This window comes from Scyliorhinus torazame, chromosome 6 (assembly GCF_047496885.1).
Source record: "Scyliorhinus torazame isolate Kashiwa2021f chromosome 6, sScyTor2.1, whole genome shotgun sequence".
Taxonomy (NCBI): domain Eukaryota; kingdom Metazoa; phylum Chordata; class Chondrichthyes; order Carcharhiniformes; family Scyliorhinidae; genus Scyliorhinus; species Scyliorhinus torazame.
In genome coordinates this window covers 61478003-61502688 of record NC_092712.1, presented here as the reverse complement: position 1 = coordinate 61502688, position 24686 = coordinate 61478003, and the positions used below count along the sequence as shown (strand labels likewise).

Here is a 24686-nt window from a genome sequence, read left to right as displayed (position 1 = left end):
GGCAGAACAGGTCCTTTGCCCTTCGGCATCATATCCTATGGCGCACCACAAAGACACTCCTGCTCCAACAGCTCCCTTCGACCCACTCCTAGTTTGTGTACCCACCCACCAGCCACACCAGAGGAGTTACACTATCTCCTGGCACTCCTACACCTCTTTCCATCCAAAGTTTTCACTCTTCAGATGGGGAAAGGACCGAAAAATACCACCTTGAGCGGGAGCGACCAAATATGCGACTGCTCACTCCATCGCCGCCACCAGAAGTCTGCCTTCTCATGCTTTTGCCACTCTTCACATACTATTCTACCTTAACATGCATATCTCACAAGGCTAACATAACACATTGCCTTCTTTCTTGCAGAACATGTTCATGAGCAATAGTAGAGAGGATAATGCAGACCGTGTGAATGAAACACTGCAAGTGGTGAGGCTAGAGCAAGTTTTCTGCAGGGTTCCTGGCCAACTTGAAGTCTTTTTTTTCTCAATGAAATCTCACCCACATGCACTGTGCGTGACAAAGTCCAGCTGCTCTTAGCAAGCCCTCATCTATCTCTGCTTATCCTTGACTCAAAATTCTCATCATATCCCCTCTCTTTGTTTGCAGATGAAGAAAATGCAGAACACCCAGAAGTGAGAAGCTGGAAAAGAACAGCTCTCAAAATTGCACAGCATCACTTGACCTTATCTTTGATAAACATCAACTCAGAGGCACAATGCACACTTTATTGAATAGGCTAGAGTGGTTTGCTTGGGAGAATTGCAGTACGCCAGGAAGAGAAAAGCCCTAGAAATAGCTTGCTGATGAAGGAGCTCATAAATTAGTCCTGCTAAAATGTAGGGTGGCCAGAACATTGGCATGAGGCAGATTATCCTAACAGTCAGAGTGAAACCTATTATGAAGGGTATAGATAGGGTGAACAGTTGGAGACTTTTTCCCAGGGTGGAGATGATAATTACAAGGGGGCACAAGTTCAAAATGGTGGTGGGATGGGGGTAGTGGGGGTGGGGCGGGGGTGGATAGGTTCAGTGGAGATGTGCGAGGGATGTTTTTTACACAAAAGGTGGCGGTGGCCTGGAATGCACTACCAAGTGAGGTGGATTGAGGCCGATGTGTTAGCTATCTTTAAGGGTTATCAAGATGGATACATGAACAGAAAGGGTATAGCAGGATATAGGCGGTTAGTCTAGATAGGGCACGTGATCGGCGCAGGCTTGGAGGGCCGACGGACCTGTTCCTCTGCTGTACTTGTGGTATACCACTGTAAAGTATAATACGTGTAATGTGGTAAATGGCCACTGTATTATGTGTAGTATGGTAAACCACTACCGATGGCTCCGCCTCCCCTCGGGCCGGCATAAAGGTGGCCGGTCTCCGCCTCTGATCCAGTTCGGGATCAGAGGCCAGGAGGCTTTCTGTTTAGTGTATTAAAGCCTCAGTTACGTTCACCACTCGTCGTGTGTTCATTGATGGCATATCAGTACTTTTTTTTGTTCTTTGTTCTTGTTAGGAAATGTGGCTGTTTCTTGGTATGTGCAATGCTGGGAAACATGAATGCACTTACTGCTGTGGAAACTGAAAGGTGGAAGTGAAGCTTGACAGCTTTTTCCACCTGATCAACAGCCTGCATTAGCAAAGTGATGTATTGCCGTCTGTGAAGAGGCCACCTATCACCTGCTAGAAAGCCGTATGTACAGAAAACTAACTGATGTTTTACGCCATCTGCTGTAGCTTGGACTGAGCCTGAGGCATGGAAGTCGAGGACATTCACATTCATAGGCGGTGCTACCCTTGTATTTGGCGCCAGTTCCTGCTGCAAAGGTTATGTTGGTCAGTGACTGTCTGTCTGCTGAAGTACAGCTCCTCATTCACTGCTTCTCTGTCACATGGGTTAAGACATCCTGTTGAGAACCTCCTGCATGCTGTAAGGCTTCCTTTGTCCTTTTTTAGCGCCAGTAGAGATCTGTGCATCCATGCTTGTTATTGCTTCTGCTGTGATAATCTCAGCAACACTCTCATCTCTGTTGCCGAAGCCAAAAGTCAGCTCTCCAACAGGTATTTAGCATGAAAGACTTTCTAAACTCAGCCATGATAGCCAAAAGTGGCTTTAAATTCTCCAGTAGCCAAAAATGGCAACCAGAAATGTACCTTGATGGAGGTGGAGAATTATTTATATATATCACTGCTGAAGCAGATTTCTTGAACGCACAGACCATCTTTTCCTGGGAGGGTTTACGAATGAGCAAATCAAATTCACCCATGCAGCAATTTTCTAATCATTCCATTAGGCAAGCAAGGACTCCTATTTTAATACTTTAATGAGAACAGTGTTGATTTGAGATGCCACCAATTATGTCTAAGGAGAACCTTAGTTGGAGTGTAAAATTATGAAAGTAGTCTTGCTAAAACTGTACAGGGCGTTGGAGAGACTGAGAGAACTGTGTGCAGTTTTGGTCACCTTACTGAAGCAAGGACATTTTTGCACTGGAGGTAGTTCAGAGGCGGTACATTAGGTTGATTTCCGGGAATAAGGGGTAGTCGTACGAGGAACGGGTGAGCAGTTTGGGCCTGTACTCTTTGGAGTTTAGAAGAATGAGAAGTGATCTTATTGAAACATACAAAAATCTTAGGAGACTTGACAGGGTAGGTATTGGGAGGATGTTTCCCTTCATGAGGAAATCTAGAACTTTAAGGCACAGTTTCAAAATAAGTGGTCTCACAATGAAGATGGAAACGAGGAAGATTGTTTTTTCTTAGAGTGTTTGCAGTTTTCTCCCCCAGAGAGCAGTAGAGGCTGTGGGTGCAATTCTCTCAAAATATTTCTTAATGTTGTCCTTGGCGGGAACGGTGGTGCGATTCCCACTGGGTGAGTCGACATGATCTAGATTACAATCCACTCACACTTTGACCATTTTTGGAGTTTGGGGTGATTTCTGCCTGGAAAGAGATATCCGGGATCGAAAGATATCAGCAAGGTTGGCTCCACATGATCTGATCTCAAGAAAACACGACAGACCTACCCCCAGCAGAGAAGCCGCCTATTCACTGGTATCAGCCCTCCACCAATCGCCACCACCAGTGCCCCCATCTAAGTGAGCAAAACCCCACTGTGGGTCGCCAAAGGCCCCACCCCCTTCATAGAACATACAATGCCATTTGGCCCATCGAGTCTGCACCGACCCATTTAAGCCCTCACTTCCACCCTATCCCCGTAACCCAATAACCCCTCCTAACCTTATAGGTCACTAAGGGCAATTTATCATAGCCAATCCATCTAACCTGCACGTCTTTGGAGTGTGGGAGGAAACCGGAGCACCCGGAGGAAACCCACGCAGACATGGGGAGAACATGCAGACTCCGCACAGACAGTGACCCAGCAGGGAATCGAACCTGGGACCCTGGCGCTGTGAAGTCACAGTGCTATCCACTTGTGCTACCATGCTTCCCACTCTTCATGTCCTTGTTTCAGGCACCCATCCCTTCATGCCCTCCCTTCAGGCCCCCTCCTCCCAAATCATGTCCCCTGCTCAGACTCCCCTTTCATGACCGCCCTTCAGGCCCCTTGGCATTGCCAGGGTGCTGGGGGTAGTCATGTCTCTGACCACCCAGGGGCCCCAATGGCCTCAATCTCCGTTTGTGGAGACCAGTAGTGGTCCCGTTGGCTTCATGTTGTACTGACTTGGCGGGGTGGGAGTTGGGAGGGGGATGAATTCCAGGAAATGGGTGAATCTGGCTTAAAACAGAAAATGCATATTTAAAGTGAAATTTACATATGCTAATCTGGTTTATGATTGACAAGGATGTCAAAGATTTGGGGGATCGGCAGGAAAATGGAGTTAAGGCCACATCAGATCAGTTGTGTTCTTATTAATAATAATCTTGATCGTCACAAGTAGGCTTACATTAATACTGGCAGCACTGGTTTGAGGGGAGGCTATAATCCAGAGACACAGAGCAAGACCTGGGGGCCTGGGTTCAAATCCCTCCACGACAGATGGTGAAATTTGAATTCAATAAAAATCTGGAATTAAAAGCCTAATGATGACCATGAAACCATTGTCGATTGTTGCAAATACCCATCTGGTTCTCCAATGCCCTTTAGGGAAGGAAATTTGCTGTCCTTGCCTGGTCTGGCCTACATGGTTGATTCTTAAATTCCCTCTGATATAGCATGCCATTCAGTTCAAGGACAGCTAGGGATGCAAAATAAATGCTGGTGCGACACCCATATCTACGACATAATAAAAATCAAGAATGGCCTACTCCTGCTGCTATTTCTTATTAGTCAATGTGGTGCCACCCACAGTTTGGGTGCACTTCTGTGAAATTGGTAGGTGAAATGCTGAATTTGCACCTGAAAACTGGGCAAAAAGCAAAAATGTTTTTTTTCCCCCTACTGTTTCCCTCTAATTTCAGCAGTCATATTGATTATTTTCCATCCATGTTGTCTTCTCACTCCTGTGGCTATCTCTCTGAGGCAGATTGTTTTTCGTTGTCTTCTCATACTCATCCTATTTTATTTTTTTCACCATGTCTTTCTGTACCTTTCTTTACGCTCTATATTGCTCTGTTTTGTTTTGCACAGGCAATTTGCATCTTTCTCTCTCACACTTATTCCATCCTCTTTCTCAGATGTAATGTTTCTCTTTGTCTCACACAAACACCTTGCATATTTCCCTAGCTCTTATTGTGAACGCCTCACAGAGACATTATTTTCCCTTTGTTCCCAGTATACTGCATCTTTTTCTAAGATGCATTGTTTCTCTCCCACATGGATGTTTCCTGTTATCTTAGAATGATTGCTTCTCATGGAAATGTCTCTTTTCAGGTAGTTTTTCTGTATTATGCAGGTGCATTATATTTCTCTCACCTTGTTTCCTCATTACAAACATGGTATCTTTCTCAGAAACATTTTTCCCTGTCTCTGAAATATTGTTTCTTTCTGGTTTGTCTTTGTCTCAGAACACATTACAGATTTGTTCCTTGCACATATATATTTAATTATAAAATTACTCGTGAGACAGCAATGGGAGAACACAACACATTTCGTTGAAGTTCTCACTCTAGTCGTGGAGGCTTATTTAACTTACTTAAAACGAATAGGTCAACACCTCTGCTAAAATAATTGAGCAAATGCACAAAGCTTTTTAATACGCCTGTAATTTCAGAGCCAGGGTACCTTTCTTTGTCTCCAGTGTATTTGTATCTTTCCCTCTCCGGCATACACAGTATCTGCTCTCTCGCACAGTTACATGTTTCTTACTCTTGGACATATTTCTCCTTCTTAACGCTCCATCTACTTCCCCTATCTTACACAATAAGTCTTTTTTTCTCAGGTACTGCTAATAAATTTTCCTCACAAATGCACATTTCATTTATCTGACAGATACAAAGGGTTTTCTTCCGGTTACTTGTCCTCTCACACAGATACATTCTGCCCTTTTCAGATAAATTCTATCTTTCCCTCACAGATACATTGTATCATTCTCCCACGCAGACGTTGTATCATTCCCGCAGACTGGTAAATGGTATCACTCTCTCACAGATACATTGTATCATTGCCTCAGACCGATGCATTGTCTCTTTCTCCCGCACACCGATGCAGCATCTCTCCCCCACCCAGCGACATATTGTTTCTTTATACCTCACATTATTTTTTCATTCTCTCTCTCTCTCTCTCAATTCCTCCCTCCCTCCTCCTCACCTTTCGCTCGCTCGCTCGCTCCCTCTGGTGGTTGTCCCGGCGGGCTCGCTCCCTGCCTGCCTGCGCGCGCCACCCTCCCCTCCCCTCCCCCCGCGCGCTGTGCTCTCCTGGCGCGCGCCTGTGTTGTAGCGCGCTCTGCTTGCTCCCCCCACCCCCACTCTCTTCCTCCCTCCTCCATACAGACAGAGCACACGCAGACATGGCGGTGGTGTGAAGCGGTGGAGATCCCCCCCCTCCTCCTCCTGAACAATATCATGCATCTCCTTTAACCCTGTGCAAAGTGCTGAAGTGTGGCCTCGTCATTTGGACACAAAGACAGAGAGAGAATGGCGGACCGCAGCATTGACAGCCTGGCTCTTCCTCTCGAGGTGAGGGCGAAGCTAGCCGAGCTGGATTTGGAATTATCTGAAGGTAAAAGCGGATTTTTTTTCCTCTTCCTCTTTCCTCCCTCTCCTTTCGTTCCATGGGGTTCGTTCCTTTTCCATCTCCGTACTTTCTCACGCCCCCCTCTCCTCATCTTTTGTTTTAAATCAATGCCCAAACCTTGGCTTTGATTTTTTTTGGTGGTGTGTTATATGCAATTTGTTAATCATACAGTGTTGCTTTTCAGCTGACACTTCATTTAACGGTGACACCGAAGGAGGTGGAAAACTGACATTAGGGCTGGGTTTTGCTCTGCCCCTCGGTTAACGGTTCTACAGCAAGGCGTCTTTCCTTTGGGTTGTTGTTGTTGGAGCTATTATTTCATTAGAAATTCTCCTTCCGATTTGGAATGGAAAGGACAAGGCAACATTGACATTTTGTGTGTGTGTGAAGAAAATGCGACCGCGGCGGTTGATTCATAATCTTCCCTCGGTGCGAAATATTTGTAACGATTTATGGAGCATCAATGTATTTGCCAAACTTGAGAGATTGCAGCATTAAAAAAAGACAAATCATTTAAGTGGAGAGCCGTGTGAATCAAGTGTGTGTACATGTAGTGCAATATATAACAACAGCTGTTCGGTTTAGGATGGCAGACGATATAATTTGAATGTAAAAGCAGGAGATGGCATTCTCCAGTGTTTAACCTTGTCCTGATGGGAAAGAGCTGAAAGTAGGGGAATACTCACGAGTGGCCACTGTGCTCTTTGAGGTCGATGTGGCGTTGTGTGGGATTTGATGCTGCCGTTTGCACGGTCAGTTTGTGCGATCAAGTGTGCTGGAAATATCAAATAAGTTTCAGTTTCTCAAATTAAAAACAGGAGTGGCAAAAAGAAAAAAACAACCTCCTTTTGTAGGCTGCTCTCCTCATTCTTGTGGCTGTCTAGGGATATGCATAACGTGACGCTCGTTTTATCCCCTGGCTTGGGGCACACGCAAAAAAAAAACCGTTTCTCCCTCTTGAAAATAATTTAGTTGTGATTCAATGCCTTCCCATTTAAAATCGACGGGTGTGGGAGTGTCGAGCTCACTAATGCATGATACTTGTAGATTTTTGGCTGTCTGTGTCGCTGCCCCCCCCCCCCCCCTCTTTGAAAGTGCTGATTTCCAGATAGGCAATCCATAGGCAGTTCATCTTTTAGAAACAATATTGACCACGTCCATCCCATAGCTTTGTGTGTTATCCGAAAACTGGAATTAATAGAAGCTAGCAGCTAAACGACAACGGGTTTTTCACCAGTTGCTTTATAAAGAAAAAGGTCACACGGCTGCGGAGTCGCCTATCGGTTTAACCCTTTGTGCCCCCCCCCCCAATGAATCCAGATGTGCGTCTTTCACTAGGTACGGCCATACATTCACATTTTAAAAACATCTTACTCATTTTGAGGGCATCTCACCGGTTTTGTGTATATATATTTTTCTGATTCGTTTGATATGGCTCCCTTTTGTGTTAATGAGATTTGAGGTCCACCGATGAGATTCCATGCTGTTGACACTTTTGGCAAGGACTGAGAACGTACCGAATGTTTTTTTTTGTTGTTCAAATCCGACACTTTGAACAAGATGTTACATTGGGAACAAACACGTTTGAAGAAACGATTACATTCTCGTGTGAACGTGTTTGTGTATTTATGTGCTTTTGCCATGTGTCACTTTGGGCAAACTTTGACAGCGAGTGTTTGAAAAGCAGTAAGTTTGCTTCAATTCACCCCTTTTATGGGCTATGTAGTTTTGACATTGTGTTGGTTGGACTAGCCCCAACCCTTTGCAACTGAAATGCTCAATGGGTGGACCAGGCGCAAGCAGGAATGGAAGGAGTACCAATTGCATGCACTGTTTTTTTTTTGTGTAAACACATGTAGCCGTTATTAATGACGTTCATTCTGCAGCCTGATTAGCTGGCAGTTTGAAATTGTCCATATGTGGCCTCCACACTTGGTCTTCCCCCGACTGCCTGAGCATATCTACAATGTTGTGGCAGTTTATGCCACGGCAGTTCTGAATGCTCGACTTTCTAGTAGAATCTAGCTAGTGGATATTAACCTTGATCACCCCCCCCCCCCCCCCGCCTTTCTGATGGTTTCTTTCCAAAGTTGTATCCGTGCAAATATTAATTTGAAGAGAATTATCCCGCCTTAAACCGCACCTCCAAAATAAGCTGTACAGTGGATTGCAATCAACAATGCACTTGTGCCAAAGATGAACGTGTCTGCTCCCGCTCGTGCACATGTTGCAGGGAGGCAATGAATAAAGAACCCGGCGGCGAGAGGTTGATTGGAGTAAGCGGGGTGTACATGAAAATAAATATAGGCATTGTGACTGAGCCGACCTGAGCCCAGCCCACCCTCTATCCTCTATTGCAGAATACAGAGCTGATCGACGTTGATGCTTTTTGCTGCGTACTGATGCTGCCAGTTTAGCACAAGTGCGCAGGTGAGTTCATCCCAGCGGTAATTTCGGAGTGGGCAACACACACCTGCCTTCAGAGTGAAGAGAGAAGTCACTTCCTTGCAGGACTAGTTTTGCTTTGCTTCGTCGCGCCATTGGATGAAGGGTAAATCCAGTGAAATATCAAACCTGACTTGTAAAATGCTCAGATTATCCATTGGATTTTGCAAACCTACCGAAATTCGTCCCACTCCTGCTGCATTAAAGTGAAGTTCTAACTTTTTGGGAGGCGCTCTGTCTGTGCACTGAGTTCTCTCTCAAACAGGAGTTTAAAAAGCAACCTGGGCAGAGACAAGCAACTTAAAGCAGGTTCCAGGTGGCTGGAACGTGAGCTTCCTGTTTCACACCCTGAGATGTGGAATGCCACTCTTGTGTTTCAGCCTTGGTTGAAAAGTATATTGAAATATGCAAAACATCGCTGGTGATTTTTCTATGTTTTTGTTCTGTCGTTCCAATCCTGATAAATAAACACTATAAACCATGTCACAAAATAATAGATAGGTGCTTGATGGCTGGTGCAGACATGGTGGGCTGAAGGGCCTCTTTATTTGCACTGACAGCCTCTAGGATGACAAGTAGGTTTCATGAAAAGATGAATTGTGTTTTAATAAATGTTTGGAAACCGATGGTGCATGTTACCTGTAGTACAGTAGATTTCCATCCAAGTAATCAATAAAATGCCATGAAAGTTTACATTGACAGTGTTGCACCAGTCTTGTGTGTACCTTTCACATCTTTTGTCCTCTCTGGGGACACTCCTTTCCCCTTGGTTTCTGTGGCCATTAGCACTCAGTTTTCCTGGGTTTCTGTGGCTATGAATCATCTTTCATTCTCACGCCACAGTACAAATATTTCCCTCTTTCTCTGTCTGTTAGCTTTGACAAAGAGTCATCGGACTCGAAACATTAGCTCATTTCTCTCCCTACAGATGCTGCCAGACCTGCTGAGATTTTCCAGCATTTTCTCTTTCGTTTCAGATTCCAACATCTGCAGTAATTTGCTTTTATTTATTGTGTGTATGGTACTCTGGCTGCCTCAGGAAGATTGGGACCATGTTTTTATTTGGCTCCAAAGAGCAGAGGCCATAATTTGAGGTTGTGGGGGAGAAACAAATGCCTCTTTTAATTGGCCACTCAATGGAGACTGGTGAGTAACATGTCATAGACACAGCTTTGATTAGTCATAGAACATACAGTGCAGAAGGAGGCCATTCAGCCCATCGAGTCTGCACCAACCCACTTAATAGGGTATCAGCTCAAAAATGCCACGTTCAAGTGGATTCAATGGATTTGTGGATTCAAAATTGGCTTAACTGTAGGAGATAGAGGGTGATGACAGGTGGCTGCTTTAGTGACTGGAAGTCAGCGTCCAGTGGCGTACCACAGGGATCTGTGTTGGGTCCCCTAATGTATATCGTTTAAATAAACAACGTAGATGACTATGTGGGGGGTAGAATCAGTACGTTTGCGGATAACACAAAGATTGGCCAGGTGAGTAACAGTGAGTGTCTTGCGTTACAGGAAGATGTGGATGGGATGGTCAAATGGGCAGAAAGGTGACAGATGGAATTTAACTCTGAAAAGTGTGAGGTGTTGCACTCTGGAAGGCGTAATGTGACCAGGAAGTATCCAATGAATGGCCTGACACTCGGAAGTTTCGAGGAACAAAGGGACCGTGGCGTGTTTGTCCATAGATTTCTGAAAGCAGAAGAGCAGGTTAATAGAACATAAAACATACAGTGCAGAAGGAGGACATTCGGCCCATCAAGTCCGCACCAATCCACTTAAGCCCTCACTTCCACCCTATCCCCTTAACCCAATAACCCCATCCCAACCTTTTTTTGGGGGGACACTAAGGGCAATTTATTTATCATGGCCACCCCACCTAACCTGCACGTCTTTGGACTGTGGGAGGAAACCAGAGTACCCGGAGGAAACCCACGCAGACACGGGGAGAACGTACAGACTCCGCACAGACAGTGACCCAGCAGGGAATCGAACCTGGGACCCTGGCGCTGAGAAGCCACAGTGCTAACGACTATGCTGCCAAGGCACATGGGACACTTGCCTTTATCATAGAATCATAGAATTTACAGTGCAGAAGGTGGCCATTTGACCCATCAAGTATACACCGGCACTTTGGAAAGAGCACCCCACTTAAGCCCACACCTCCACCCTATCCCCTATCAATTGTGGCATTGATTACAAAAGCAGGAAGGTTAGGCTGCAGTTGTATAGGACTTTGCTGAGGCCACAGCTGGAATACTTTGTGCAATTTTGGTTGCCACATTATAGGAAGGATGTGATTGCACTGGAGGGGTGGAGAGGAGATTCACCAGGAACATTTTAGTTATGAACAAAGGTTGGATAGACTTGGGTTGTTTTTGCTGGAGCAGAGAAGACTGAGGGGCGACCTGATCGAGGTGTACAAGATTGAGGGGCGTGGATAGTGAACAGCTGTTCCCCTTAGTTGAAGGGTCAGTTACGAGGGGACACATATTCAAGGTGAGGGGCAGGAGGTTTAGGGGGGATTTGAGGAAAAACGCCTTTACCCAGAGTGTCTGGAAAGCACTGCTTGGGAACGTGCCTCACATCCTTTAACAATTACCTGGATGAGCTCTTGGCACATTATAACTTTCAAGGCTATGGCCAAATGCTTGCACATGGGATTAGTAGGCAGGTCAGGTATTTTTCATGTGTCAGTGCAGACTTGATGGGCCAAAGGGCCTCTTCTGTGTATTTCTGGGATCATTGGCGAGCATTAGAATATTCCCAAATTGTAACCAGTACGGAAAAGGATAGTTCCCAGGCTCACGTGTGCTGACAGTATCAATAGGCGTAATGTTTCTGAAACTCTGTAGAACGATTGATATAACGTTTGTTATAATTAGAAGGTATTACCAAAATAATGACAAATAAAAATGCTACTGTGTTTCTGGGATCAGTTCTAAATGTACAGTACCTACTTTTAAATTTGGGAGGAATCCAGGAAGAGGACTTAAATGGGTACTGCCTAACTTGCAATATATTTTCTTCTCAAATTATATATATATATATATTATACACACTGCTTCTACAACAGCTAAAGACCGATTTGATCTGATGAATACAAAAGCATCTTGCTTGTCATCTTGTGTTAAATGTTTAATGTATTCCGCCGTTGAACTTCAATGAAAAGCATAGGAAATTGCACTGAAATGAAAGAATCCCTGTTCTGTGGTTCCTTTTGCAGTGTCATTTGAATGCGTCAGATTTGCTGATTTCTTGTGATTGTTGATCAGATAAGATGGACACAGATCATTCACAGAAGCTGTGTAGTTAAAAACAGCAGAAAGCTCTTCCCCCTTTTCTTTTGAATTGAATTTTCAGAAAACAATTGCTAATTGTACTTTTAAGAAGGGGCTAGCTACTGTTTGAATATCCATGAACATTTTCATTTAGACGAGTTAAAAACATCAGCCAAATCTGTCAGTAAATTCAATTCAGTAGCCAATTAGTGTAAAAATGGAAATGTATAAACATGGATTCAAATTAAACAAGTCTTTTGCTTAAAAAGCTCAATGAAGTGAAATTTTGAACAGCTTTTTTGTAAAGACGCCATAGTCCCAGGCTGTTTTTCCCTTTTGAGGGGTAGAGCTGACTGGTGGTGATTTAACCTGAGGGTCACCACACCTCAGGCAAGGGGCCTCACTCTGCATCACGAACCAGCTGTCCAACCAACTGAGCTGAACCATGCCATTTTACAGCCAATAAAATGCTTTTCGAAGAGTAGCCCATGTTTTAGTGTAGGGAATGTGACAGCAGTGAAATAATCTATTTTAGCAATGTTGGTTGAAGGAAAATTGTCGGCTCTCGCTCTTCCAAGGGGCTGGTTTAGCACTGAGCTAAATCGTGGCTTTTAAAGCAGACCAAGGCAGGCCAGCAGCACGGTTCAATTTCCATACCAGCCACCCCGAGCAGGCGCCGGAATGTGGCGACTAGGGGCTTTTCACAGTAATTTCATTGAAGCCTACTTGTGACAATAAGTGATTTTCATTTCATTCAAAACTTTCATGGCATCATTTACGTGCACCCTAGAGGGTAGCCAAAGACTTAGTTTAATGTCTGTTTCAAACAATGGCATCTCCAACCCCACAACACACCCCCTCAGTTGTTGCGCTGATGTGTCCGCCTCGATTATGGGCTGCATTCTTTGGGAATGGAGATTGAACTCACAAACTTTCTGAGTGGGCCATTGAGCTACCTTATCAGTTCTGACTTGATACAGGAACTGGTAGGCCATTCTTTTTTTAAAAAGCTTTAAAAAAATCTACTGTCTTTTTCGGCGTTGGTTTTTTTCGGGTGCTCTGGTTTCCTAGATGTCCTTTTTATTTCCTAGACGTGCTTGTTAGGTGAATTGGACAATCTGAATTCTCCCTCGGTGTACCCGAACAGGTGCTGTAGTGTGACGACTGGGGGATTTTCACAGTAACTTCATTGCAATGTTTTAAAAAAATACATTTTTGAGTACTCAATTCATTTTTTAAATTAAGGGGCAATTTTAGTGTGGCCAATCCACCTACCCTGCACATCTTTGGGTTGTGGGGGTGAAACCTATGCAAACGTGGGGAGAATGTGCAAACTCCACCCGGACAGTGACCCAGGGCCAGGATCAAACCTGGGACCTCAGCGCCGTGAGGCAGCAGTGCTAACCACTGTGCCACCAAGCTGCCCTCATTGCAATGTTAATGTAAGCTTACTTGTGACACTAATAAAGATTATTATTTATGGATTCATTTTTATTGCCAATACTGTAATTCAGAAATGAAATATGTAAATAATTTAAAATACATGTCTAGGCGGCTAGCAATCGTTTGCTTTTGGAGGGAGGGAGCACGGACTCTGACCATTCTGAGAAGCCGTTTACTAAACATGGAAAAAAATAATCTCTCAATTTCCCACTAAATTATGGGAATTAATCAAGGGAGTCAGTTAAAAATGAAGTTGAAATGGAAAGTTTAAGGATTTTAAAATGCCGATGTTAACAGGTCCATAGATTTAGTAAATGAACATTTAAAGGATTGTTTTTTTTTATAAATGTTTTATTGAAATTTTTTTCCCAAACAACAATTTTTCCCCTCTTACAAAGCAAACGCAACAATAACAATACAGAAATTTTAAACAATACACAAGTAACAAAACCCCTTTATCTTTGACCTAAACTAACCCCCCCCCCTCCCCCCCCCCTCCCCCTGGGTTGCTGCTGCTGGTCATCTGTCTTCCCTCTAACGTTCCCCTAGGTAGTCGAGAAATGGCTGCCACCGCCTGGTGAACCCTTGAGCCGATCCTCTCAGGGCAAACTTTATCTGCTCCAGTTTAATGAACCCCGCCATATCATTTACCCAGGCCTCCAGTCCGGGGGGTTTCGCCTCCTTCCACATGAGTAGGATCCTGCGCCGGGCTACTAGGGACGCAAAGGCCACAACGTCGGCCTCTTTCGCCTCCTGCACTCCCGGCTCTTCCGCAACTCCAAATAGAGCTAACCCCCAGCCTGGTTTGACCCGGGCCTTCACCACCCGCGAAATCACTCCCGTCACTCCCTTCCAATACCCTTCCAGTGCCGGGCATGCCCAAAACATATGTGCGTGGTTTGCCGGGCTCCCGCCACACCTCCCACATTTGTCCTCCACTCCAAAGAACCTGCTCAATCTTGCTCACGTTATGTGTGCTCTATGTAGCACCTTAAATTGAATCAGGCTAAGCCTGGCGCATGAGGAAGAGGAATTTACCCTGCTGAGGGCATCAGCCCACATACCCTCCTCTATCTCCTCCCCTAGTTCTTCTTCCCACTTTCCTTTTAGTTCGCCCACCGACTCCTCCCCCTCTTCCCTCATCTCTCGGTAAATCTCTGACACCTTGCCCTCTCCGACCCACACCCCTGAAAGCACCCTGTCCTGTATCCCCTGTGTCGGGAGCAACGGAAATTCCCTCACCTGTTGTCTAGTAAATGCCCTCACCTGCATATATCTCAAGAAATTTCCCCGGGGCAACTTATACTTTTCCTCCAATGCTCCCAAGCTTGCAAAAGTCCCATCTATAAATAAATCTCCCACCCTCCTAATTCCCAACTGGAACCAGCTCTGAAATCCTCCATCCATTCTTCCTGGGGCGAACCTATGGTTGTTCCTGATTGGGGACCCCACCAGGGCTCCCCGCACCCCTCTCTGTCGCCTTCACTGTCCCCAGATATTCAATGTTGCCGCCACCACCGGGTTCGTGGTAAACATTTTAGGTGAGATCGGTAGCGGCGCCGTCACCAGCACCTCTAAACTCGTCCCTTTACAGGACTTTCTCTCCAGTCTTTCCCACGCCGCTCCCTCACCCTCCATCATCCATTTACGTATCATTGCCACATTGGCGGCCCAATAGTAATCGCCCAAGTTCGGTAGTGCCAATCCTCCTCTGTCCCTACTACGCTGAAGGAACCCCCTCCTTACTCTCGGAACTTTCCCTGCCCACACGAAGCTTGTGATGCTCCTGTCTATTTTATTAAAAAAGGTCTTAGTGATTAGTATAGGGAGACATTGAAATACAAATAAGAACCTCGGGAGGACCATCATCTTAATTGCTTGCACCCTGCCCGCCAGCAATAGAGGCTGCATGTCCCACCTCTTGAAGTCCTCCTCCATTTGTTCTACCAACCGTGTCAGATTAAGTCTGTGCAAGGTTCCCCAGCTCCTAGCGATCTGAATCCCCAGGTATCGGAAGTTTCTTTCCACTTTCCTTAGAGGCAAGCCTTCTATCTCTCTACTCTGGTCCCCTGGATGTATCACAAATAATTCACTCTTCCCCATGTTTAGCCTATACCCCGAGAAATCCCCGAACCCCCTCAAAATTCGCATAACCTCTATCATTCCCCCCGCTGGGTCCGACACGTATAACAATAGGTCATCCGCATATAACGAGACTCGGTGTTCTTCTCCCCCTCTAATCACCCCTCTCCATTTCCTGGAGTCTCTCAACGCCATGGCCAGAGGTTCAATTGCCAACGCGAACAACAATGGAGACAGCGGGCATCCCTGTCTTGTTCCCCTATATAGTCGGAAATACTCCGATCTATGTCGACCTGTAACTACGCTTGCCGTTGGAGCCCCATAAAGAAGTCTAACCCAGCTAATAAACCCGTTCCCAAACCCAAACCTCCTTAACACTTCCCATAAATACTCCCACTCCACCCTATCAAATGCCTTCTCTGCATCCATTGCCGCCACTATCTCTGCCTCCCCCTCCACTGGGGGCATCATTATCACCCCTAATAGTCGTCGCACGTTAACATTCAGTTGTCTCCCTTTTACGAACCCTGTCTGGTCTTCGTGCACCACCCCCGGGACACAGTCCTCTATCCTCGATGCCAGTACCTTTGCCAACAATTTGGCGTCCACGTTCAACAATGAAATGGGTCTATAGGACCCGCACTGCAACGGATCTTTATCCCTCTTCAAAATTAACGATATCGTCGGGGGTAGAGTCCCCCCTTTCCTGGCCTCATTGAACGTCCTCACCATCAACGGGGCCAACAAGTCCACATATTTTCTGTAATACTCCACCGGGAACCCGTCTGGTCCTGGGGCCTTCCCTGCTTGCATGCTTCCCAGTCCCTTAATAACCTCGTCCACCCCAATCGGTGCCCCCAGGCCTACCACCCCCTGCTCCTCCACTTTCGGGAACCTCAATTGGTCCAGGAACTGCCGCATCCCCTCCTCTCCCTCTGGGGGTTGAGACCTATACAGTTCCTCATAGAAGGTCTTGAACACCTCATTTATCTTTCCTGCCCTTCGCACCGTGTCTCCCCTTTCGTCTCTAATTCCTCCTATCTCCCTCGCTGCTGCCCTCTTTCGCAATTGATGAGCCAACAGGCGACTCGCCTTTTCCCCATATTCATACCTCCTCCCCTGTGCCTTCCTCCACAGTACCTCCGCCTTTCTGGTGGTCAGAAGGTCAAATTCCGTCTGGAGTCGTCTCCTCTCCCTGTACAGTTCCTCCTCCGGGGTCTCTGCAAATTCCCTATCCACCCTTAAAATCTCCCCCAGTAACCTTTCCCTTTCCTTGGCCTCTGTTTTCCTTTTGTGGGCCCCAATGGAGATCAGCTCTCCTCTGACCACCGCTTTTAGTGCTTCCCATACCACTCCCTCAGGGACCTCGCCGTCGTCATTGACCTCCAGATATCTCTCAATACACCCCCGCACTCTTGCACACACTCCCTCATCCGCCATCAGTCCCACATCTAATCGCCAGAGTGTTCTCTGCTCCCTTTCCTCTCCTAATTCCAGGTCCACCCAATGTGGGGCATGATCCGAAACCGCTATGGCTGAGTACTCAGCTTCTTCCACCCTAGAGATCAACGACCTTCCCAAAACAAAAAAATCTATCCGGGAGTACACTTTATGGGCATGGGAGAAGAAGGAAAACTCCCTAGCCCTAGGTCTAAGAAATCGCCATGGATCCACTCCCCCCATTTGGTCCATAAACCCCTTAAGTACCTTGGCCGCTGCCGGCCTTCTTCCGGTCCTTGAGCTGGATCTATCTAGCCCCGGGTCCAGCACCGTATTAAAGTCTCCTCCTAAAATCAAGTTTCCTACCTCCAGGTCTGGTATACGCCCCAGCATCCGTCTCATAAATCCCGCATCGTCCCAGTTTGGGGCATACACGTTAACCAACACGACCTCCATTCCCTCCAGCCTGCCACTCACCATTACATATCTACCTCCGCTATCTGCTACGATGTTCTTTGCATTTAAAGGATTGTTTAGAGATTATGCAATTCCTATTTGGAAACCATACCTGAATAACGATGATTTTCTTTTTCTTTTGGTTGGTTTTAATTCAGTAGCTATCCTGCCCACCTACTTTCATAGAATGATGGTGATTTAAAAATGAGCTGCCATGACTAAAGTACTGAATACTGAGTCACTACTTGCTGGTTTTCAGTGCTTGTATGTTTTCTCAATTTGACAATCCAAACATTATCAATTTTTTGAGAAGCGCTGTTTTCAGAAGCAGGGAGGAGTATGCTACAGAAGGCTGTGGTGGCCAAATAACTGAGTGCCTTTAAGACAGAGAGAGATAGGTTCTTGATTAAGAACCTAAACGCAGCATTTTCATAAATCCTCAGCCCATTCGGATATTAATATGAAATAGAATGAACAGTGAATATAAACCCCCCCCCCCCAATTATTTGGACACAGCGGCACAGCTGCTTCACAGCTCCAGGGTCCCAGGTTCGTTCCCGGGTTGGGTCACTGTCTGTGCGGAGTCTGCACATTCTCCCCGTGTCTGCGTGGGTTTCCTCCGGGTGCTCCGGTTTCCTCCCACAGTCCAAAGATGTGCAGGTTAGGTGGATTGGTCATGCTAAATTGCCCTTGGGTTAGGTGTGGTTACTGGGTTACAGGGATAGGGTAGAGTTGAGGGCTTGAGTGCGGTGCTCTTTCCAAGAGCCAGTGCAGATTCGGCCCGAGTGGCCTCCTTCTGCACTGTAAATACTATGAAATACTGTGAAACTATGAAATTAATAAGGGGATCAGGCGTTGTGGGGAGAAGGCAGGAGAATGGGGATAAGAAAAATATCAATCATGATTGAATGGCGGAGCAGACTTGATGGGCCGAGTGGCCTAATTCTGCTCCTGTGTCTTGTGGTCTATGGACACCACTTGCAATGCAGCAATCCCATTTAGATATTAATATGATATAGAATGAGCATTGAATATTAAAAAAAAAACAGTTATTTGGATCGTCTTTGATCAGATTTTTGGGCCTTTGAAATGGAAGAAGTACAAGCATCCGTTTGGGGAAGTTCTTCAATTTAGGTGTTTTAAAAATAACTCCATGTAGTTGTTTTAGATGATCACAGTAACCATTGTGTCACTTTGTCCCATGTGTAAATTTATTCAAAATCTCCACCAATCTTTAGGTGTTCTGTTATTAAGTGTTTTGTTAGCTTGTTCTTGCTGTGCCCCAGCAAACAATGGCACAGAATTTGGACATGTCTAAATTCATTCATAAGTGTTAACCATAATGTAACATGTTACCTTTCTGGTAATCAGTTGTTGATTATCACTTATTCCACTGCAGTGATTGCATTGGAGTTGCTAATCCCTCAATTTGGACCACTTCACATAATAACTGAAAGGAGTATCCTGATTGTACACAACCCTCAAATGATCATTAACACACACCCACTAATCTCCACATTATTCCTGTACGTGTCTCTCTCTTTAGTTTTCTCTCTCTTCTCTGTGCTCTCACTTTTTCTTTGCTCTCGTGTTTTAACTACCTTTCACTCCTTCTCTACCTCTGTCCAGCTTCAGCTGTCTCCCTCCTGCCTCTCCATCCTTCTCTTAAAAACCTCCTTATAATCTACCACTGACCAAGCATTACCCATCTTTTTAGATGTCTCCTTTGACTCATTGTCAATTTTGTCCAATTATCCTTTCATTATGGATCTTGGGACACATTTCAGTTTTACAACCGCCATATGAATTCAAGTTGTTGTTCATGTCTGTTGATTATGAATGGAATAATGTTTCAGCTGTGATGCTCCCAATGCCAAATAATCTGTTTTATGGAAGAATAGCTACTTGTGCAAGATACCAGATGGTTGACAATAGTTGTGGGTTCATACGCCGGTATTTGCCACTGCCTTCAGATGACGAAGTAAGAATATTGATGAACAAAATCAATTTAAGGGAGTGATTTAATGTTGGGATGATTACTATCCCTGTCTTGGTGACCCTTTACTAAAATCACTGCCTCATCCATTTTTATGTATCAAAAATTAAGTTTAAAAAAAATATTGAATCCATGAATAGATTTATTTTTAATTTACATGACTTCATGAAGATTTATACATTTTGTGATGTTCTTATAACTGATTTTTGGCTGGACAATTATGTCTTTGCACCATGAGATTTACCTAATACTTTTGGTTTGGGGAATTAATCTAAAAGTGATTTTTAAAAATAAATATATCTATTAACTCCGAGAAGATGTGTTCTTCATGAAACAATTCAAATCAGTCATTTTGACAGTGATCTAATTGTAAATTAAAGTTCATTAGCACAGGGCAATCGATGCAAATTAGTTCAAGTCTGGATAGGGATTTAAATTTAATTAAGCAAATTGTAGAATTGTATTGTGTACACTTGCACTTCAGGTCACTCATCTTAACATTATACGAAGAACCCCTTTTTGACCTTGTATAAGGAGAAAATGACAACATTGGTGGAATGACTTCCGTGAATCTTTGCATTACTTCCATCAAACATCTATAAAAACACAGTTGTGCAAATAATGTCATGTGCTGCACATTAACACTAGACTTTCATATTGGTTCCATGTGAATTGATTTATTTTACAAACATTTTTTCCGAGCAATATTAGAAATTCTTAATAGCTCACTCAGCAAATGAGCACGTGATGTGGTGCTATAGAGTCATATAAAGACATAGCCCTGTCCTAGAATTAGTCTTCACTGAGGTGGTGGAATTGCTGTAATGTATCCTGGGTTGAATTCTCCGCCATCGGGATTCTCCATTGCGCTGGCAGCCCAGGGGTTTCCCAACGGCATGGGGCTGCCCCTACAATGGGGAAACCCCATTGACCAGCCGGCGAAACAGAGGATCCCAACGGCGTGCCGCACCAGAAATATGGTGCAGTGGGATGGAGAAACCTGCCCCCTAGGTAGGGAGGAGTAAAAATATCTAGGTTTCTACTTTTGTTATTCAGCAATCATCTTTCTGGGCAGTTCACATGGATTCATATTGGGTGGGAGGGAGTTAAGGCTGAGCTGTCTCACTCACTGTCTTAGTTCATCGAATTAAATGGCTGCTTGTGATGAGCTACTGGAGTATTGTTGGCACTTTCCTGGTGTGAGTTGCTACTTTCAGGAAAGGATGGTGAAAAGGAATTGACAGAAGGATAAAATAAGTGTTTCACATATTTTTGTTGATGTTCTCAGCAGCCTGCTCCCTGCCCTGCCCTATTGGCATCAAACATGACCTCCTTGGTTTATTTCCGTATGCTTGGCAAGCTGTGGCTGACTCTGAATTTGCATTGTTGAGGTGTTCGGATAAAGTTTGAACCAAAAGCAAATCATTTTACTGGAACTGAAAGTTGTCAATAATATTCTGTAGTATGGTCTTGATCTGAAGCACCAACGTGTCTGTCCTTTTTGCAGACTGGTCAGCTTGAATGTTTCCAGCATTTTCTGATTTTGTTATTTGATAGCTTTAATTTGGAAGATTTTGTGCGTTACCTGCTGTGGCAGTAAGACTTAAATATCTTTGAGTAGGTGCGGAATAGTTTGAATGAGAATCAGGAACCCACTTCAACTGCTTTTAAAAATATAAATAAAATATTTTAACAAAAACATTCTGTTCACAAACAGTTTACAGTTCTGTGTTCACTAAAGAAGCTTCAGAGATTAATGTTTTAACTCCCATTTGCATAATCCATATTTCTTGTAGGATTTAGATTTCTTGGGTGGCAACACCCAGTGATGAAATGAAATGAAAATCGCTTATTGCCACAAGTAGGCTTCAAATGAAGTTACTGTGAAAAGCCCCGAGTCGCCTCATTCCGGCGCCTGTTCGGGGAGGCTGGAACGGGAATTGAACCGTGCTGCTGGCCTGCCTCGGTCTGCTTTCAAAGCCAGCGATTTAGCCCAGTGTGCTAAACCAGCCCCTAAATGCTACTTAATCCCACAGTAATGATCAGAAATGTAATCATGCTTGTGGCGGCTGGATGTGGGACTGCTGGCGGACAAGGTGGTGTGTGGGAAGGTGAGGGGGTGTATCGAAAGGTACTTGGAGGCCAACGACAACGGGGAGGTGCGGGTGGGAGTGGTATGGGAGGCCTTGAAGGCGGTGATCAGGGGAGAGCTAATTTCCATTAGGGCTCATGGGGAGAAGACAGAGGGTATGGAAAGGGAGAGGTTAGTGGGGGAGATTTTGAGAGTGGACAGGAGATACGCAGTGGCCCCGGAGGAAAGATTACTTGGGGAAAGACGACGGCTTCAGACGGAGTTTGACCTGTTGACCACAGGGAAGGTGGAGGCACAGTGGAGGAAAGCGCGGGGGGCGACCTACGAGTATGGGGAAAAGGCTAGTCGGCACACCAGCTCCGTAAGAGGATGGCAGCGAGGGAAATAGGGGGCGTCAAAGATGGAAGGGGAGCCACGGTTCAGAGTGCGACGAAAATAATCGAGGTATTCAAGGCCTTTTATGAAGAGCTGTACAGATCCCAGCCCCCAGCGGGGGAAGAGAGGATGAGACGATTCCTAGATCAGCTGAGATTCCCGAGGGTGGAGGAGCAAGAGGTGGCTGGTTTGGGGGCACCAATTGGGTTGGAGGAGCTGAGCAAGGGTTTGGGGAGCATGCAGGCGGGGAAGGCCCCGGGACCGGACGGATTCCCGGTGGAGTTCTACAGGAAGTACGCAGACCTGTTGGCCCCGCTACTGGTCTGCCCCCGACAATGTCGGAAGCGACAATTTCTTTGATCCTAAAGCGGGACAAGGACCCACTGCAATGTGGATCGTACAGGCCGATCTCGCTCCTCAATGTGGATGCAAAGTTGCTGGCAAAAGTGCTGGCCACGAGGATCGAGGACTGTGTCCCGGGGGTAATCCACGAGGACCAGGCGGGATTTGTAAAGGGCAGGCAACTAAACACCAGTGTGCGGCGGCTCTTAAACGTGATAATGATGCCATCGGAGGAGAGAGAGGCGGAGATAGTGGCAGCTATGGATGCGGAGAAGGCCTTTGACCGAGGAGAGTGGGAGTACCTCCGGGAGGTGCTGCGTAGGTTTGGGTTCGGGGTAGGGTTTATCAATTGGGTTAAGCTCCTTTACAGAGCCCCGATGGTGAGTGTAGTGACGAACCGGCGGAGTTCGGAGTACATTCGACTGTACCGAGGGACGAGGCAGGGGTGCCCCCTGTTGTTCGCATTGGCGATCGAACCATTGGCCATGTCATTGAGGGAGTCTAATAAATGGAGGGGGGTGGTCCGAGGGGGAGAAGAGCATCGGGTCGCTATATGTGGATGACCTGTTGCTGTACGTAGCGGATCCAATGGAGGGGATGGTGGAGGTCATGCAGACTCTAAGGGAGTTTGGGGAGTTTTCAGGCTATAAGCTCAATGTAGGGAAGAGTGAGCTCTTTGTATTACAGGCGGGGGACCAAGAAAGAGGGATAGGGGACCTACCGCTGAGGAGGGCGGAGGGAGCTTTCGGTATCTGGGGATCCAGATAGCCAGGAGTTGGGGGACCCTACATAAACTGAATCTGACGAGGTTGGTGGAGCAAATGGAGGAGGATTTCAAAAGATGGGACATGTTACCGCTCTCGCTGGCGGGTAGAGTGCAGTCGGTCAAAATGGTGGTCCTTCCGAGGTTTTTGTTTGTGTTTCAGTGCCTTCCCATCGTGATCACTAAGGCCTTTTTTAAGAGAGTAGGCAGGAGTATTATGGGGTTTGTGTGGGCGAATAAGACCCCGAGAGTAAGGAGATGGTTCCTGGAACGCAGTAGGGACCGAGGAGGGTTGGCGCTGCCAAACCTGGGGAGCTACTACTGGGCAGCAAATGTGGCGATGATCCGCAAGTGGGTTATGGAGGGAGAGGGGGCAGCATGGAAGAGGATGGAGACGGCGTCCTGTAAAGGAACGAGCCTGGGGACGTTGGTGACGGCACCGCTGCCGCTCTCGCCGACAAAGTATACCACGAGCCCGGTGGTGGCGGCAACGCTCAGTATCTGGGGCCAGTGGAGACGTCACCGGGGTGCAATGGGAGCATCGGTGTGGTCCCTGATCAGTGGTAACCACCGGTTTGTCCCGGGGAAGATGGACAGGGGGTTCCAGAGCTGGCATCAGGCGGGGATTGGAAGAATGGGGGACCTGTTCATCGACGGGACGTTTGCGAGCCTAGGGGCACTGGAGGAGAAGTTTGAGTTACCCCCGGGAAATGCCTTTAGATATATACAGGTGAGGGCTTTTGTGAGGCGACAGGTGAGGGAGTTCCCGTTGCTCCCGGCACAAGAAGTTCAAGATAGGGTGATCTCGGGTGTATGGGTCGGGGAGGGCAAGGTGTCGGAAATATACCAGGAGTTGAAAGAAGAGGGGGAAGCAATGGTAGAAGAGTTGAAGGGTAAATGGGAGGAGGAGCTGGGGGAGGAGATCGAGGAAGGTCTGTGGGCTGATGCCCTAGGTAGGGTTAATTATTCCTCCTCGTGTGCCAGGCTCGGCCTGACACAATTTAAGGTGGTCCACAGAGCGATCTTGACGGGGGCGAGGTTGAGTAGGTTCTTTGGGGTAGAGGACAGATGTGGAAGGTGCTCAGGGAGCCCGGTGAACCATGTCCATATGTTTTGGTCATGCCCGGCACTGGAGGGGTTCTGGAGAGGAGTGGCGGGAGCAGTATCTCAGGTGGTGAAAGTCGGGGTCAAGCCAAGCTGGGGGCTAGCAATATTTGGAGTAGTGGACGAGCCGGGAGTGCAGGAGGCGAAAGAGGCCGGCATTCTGGCCTTTGCGTCATGGCAAAATAGGATATTTACATAGCTTTGTACACTGGCTCTCTCCCGTACGTGCCAGTTTCTCCGACTCTTCATGTTATCTCTTGCTAATCCACCCCCCCAGGCAGCTCCCCCTCCACCTCCCCCCCCCCCCCCCCCCCCCCCCCCCCCCCGTACGTTCCCCCCGCACCCCCCCCCCCCAGGTTGCTGCTGCTGACCGACCTTCCTCTAACACTCTGCGAAATAGTCTAGGAATGGTTGCCACCAGGTTACCGACTTCTTTCGCCTCATGCACTCACGGTTCGTCCACTACTCCGAATATTCCACATCTGTCCTCTACCCCAAAGAACCTGCTCGACCTCGCCCCCGTCAAGTGAGCTCTGTGAGCCACCTTAAATTGTATCAGGCTGAGCCTGGCACACTAGGAGGAGGAATTAACCCTACCCAGCCCACAGACCTTCCTCGATCTCCTCCCCCAGTTCCTCATCCCATTTACCCTTCAACTCTTCTACCAGCGCTTCCCCCTCTTCTTTCATCTCCTGGTGTATTGCCGACACATTGCCCTCCCCGACCCCATGCGC

General features: G+C 46.5%; 1 protein-coding gene across 7 annotated transcripts in view; it reads left to right on the top strand.

Annotated features, from left to right (window-relative positions):
• The first annotated feature begins 5851 nt into the window (after positions 1-5851).
• The window catches only part of LOC140424813 (disco-interacting protein 2 homolog C), an 803805-nt gene continuing 784970 nt past the window's right edge, over positions 5852-24686 (top strand). For 6 of the 7 annotated variants that reach the window (XM_072508265.1, XM_072508267.1, XM_072508266.1 and 3 more), the window contains exon 1: positions 5853-6113. In XM_072508265.1, the coding sequence (XP_072364366.1) occupies positions 6029-6113 (85 nt within the window). In that variant the 5' untranslated portion in view covers positions 5853-6028. Of the gene's footprint in view, positions 6114-24686 lie in introns of all 7 variants that reach the window. The other variant, XM_072508262.1, reaches the window with a different exon arrangement.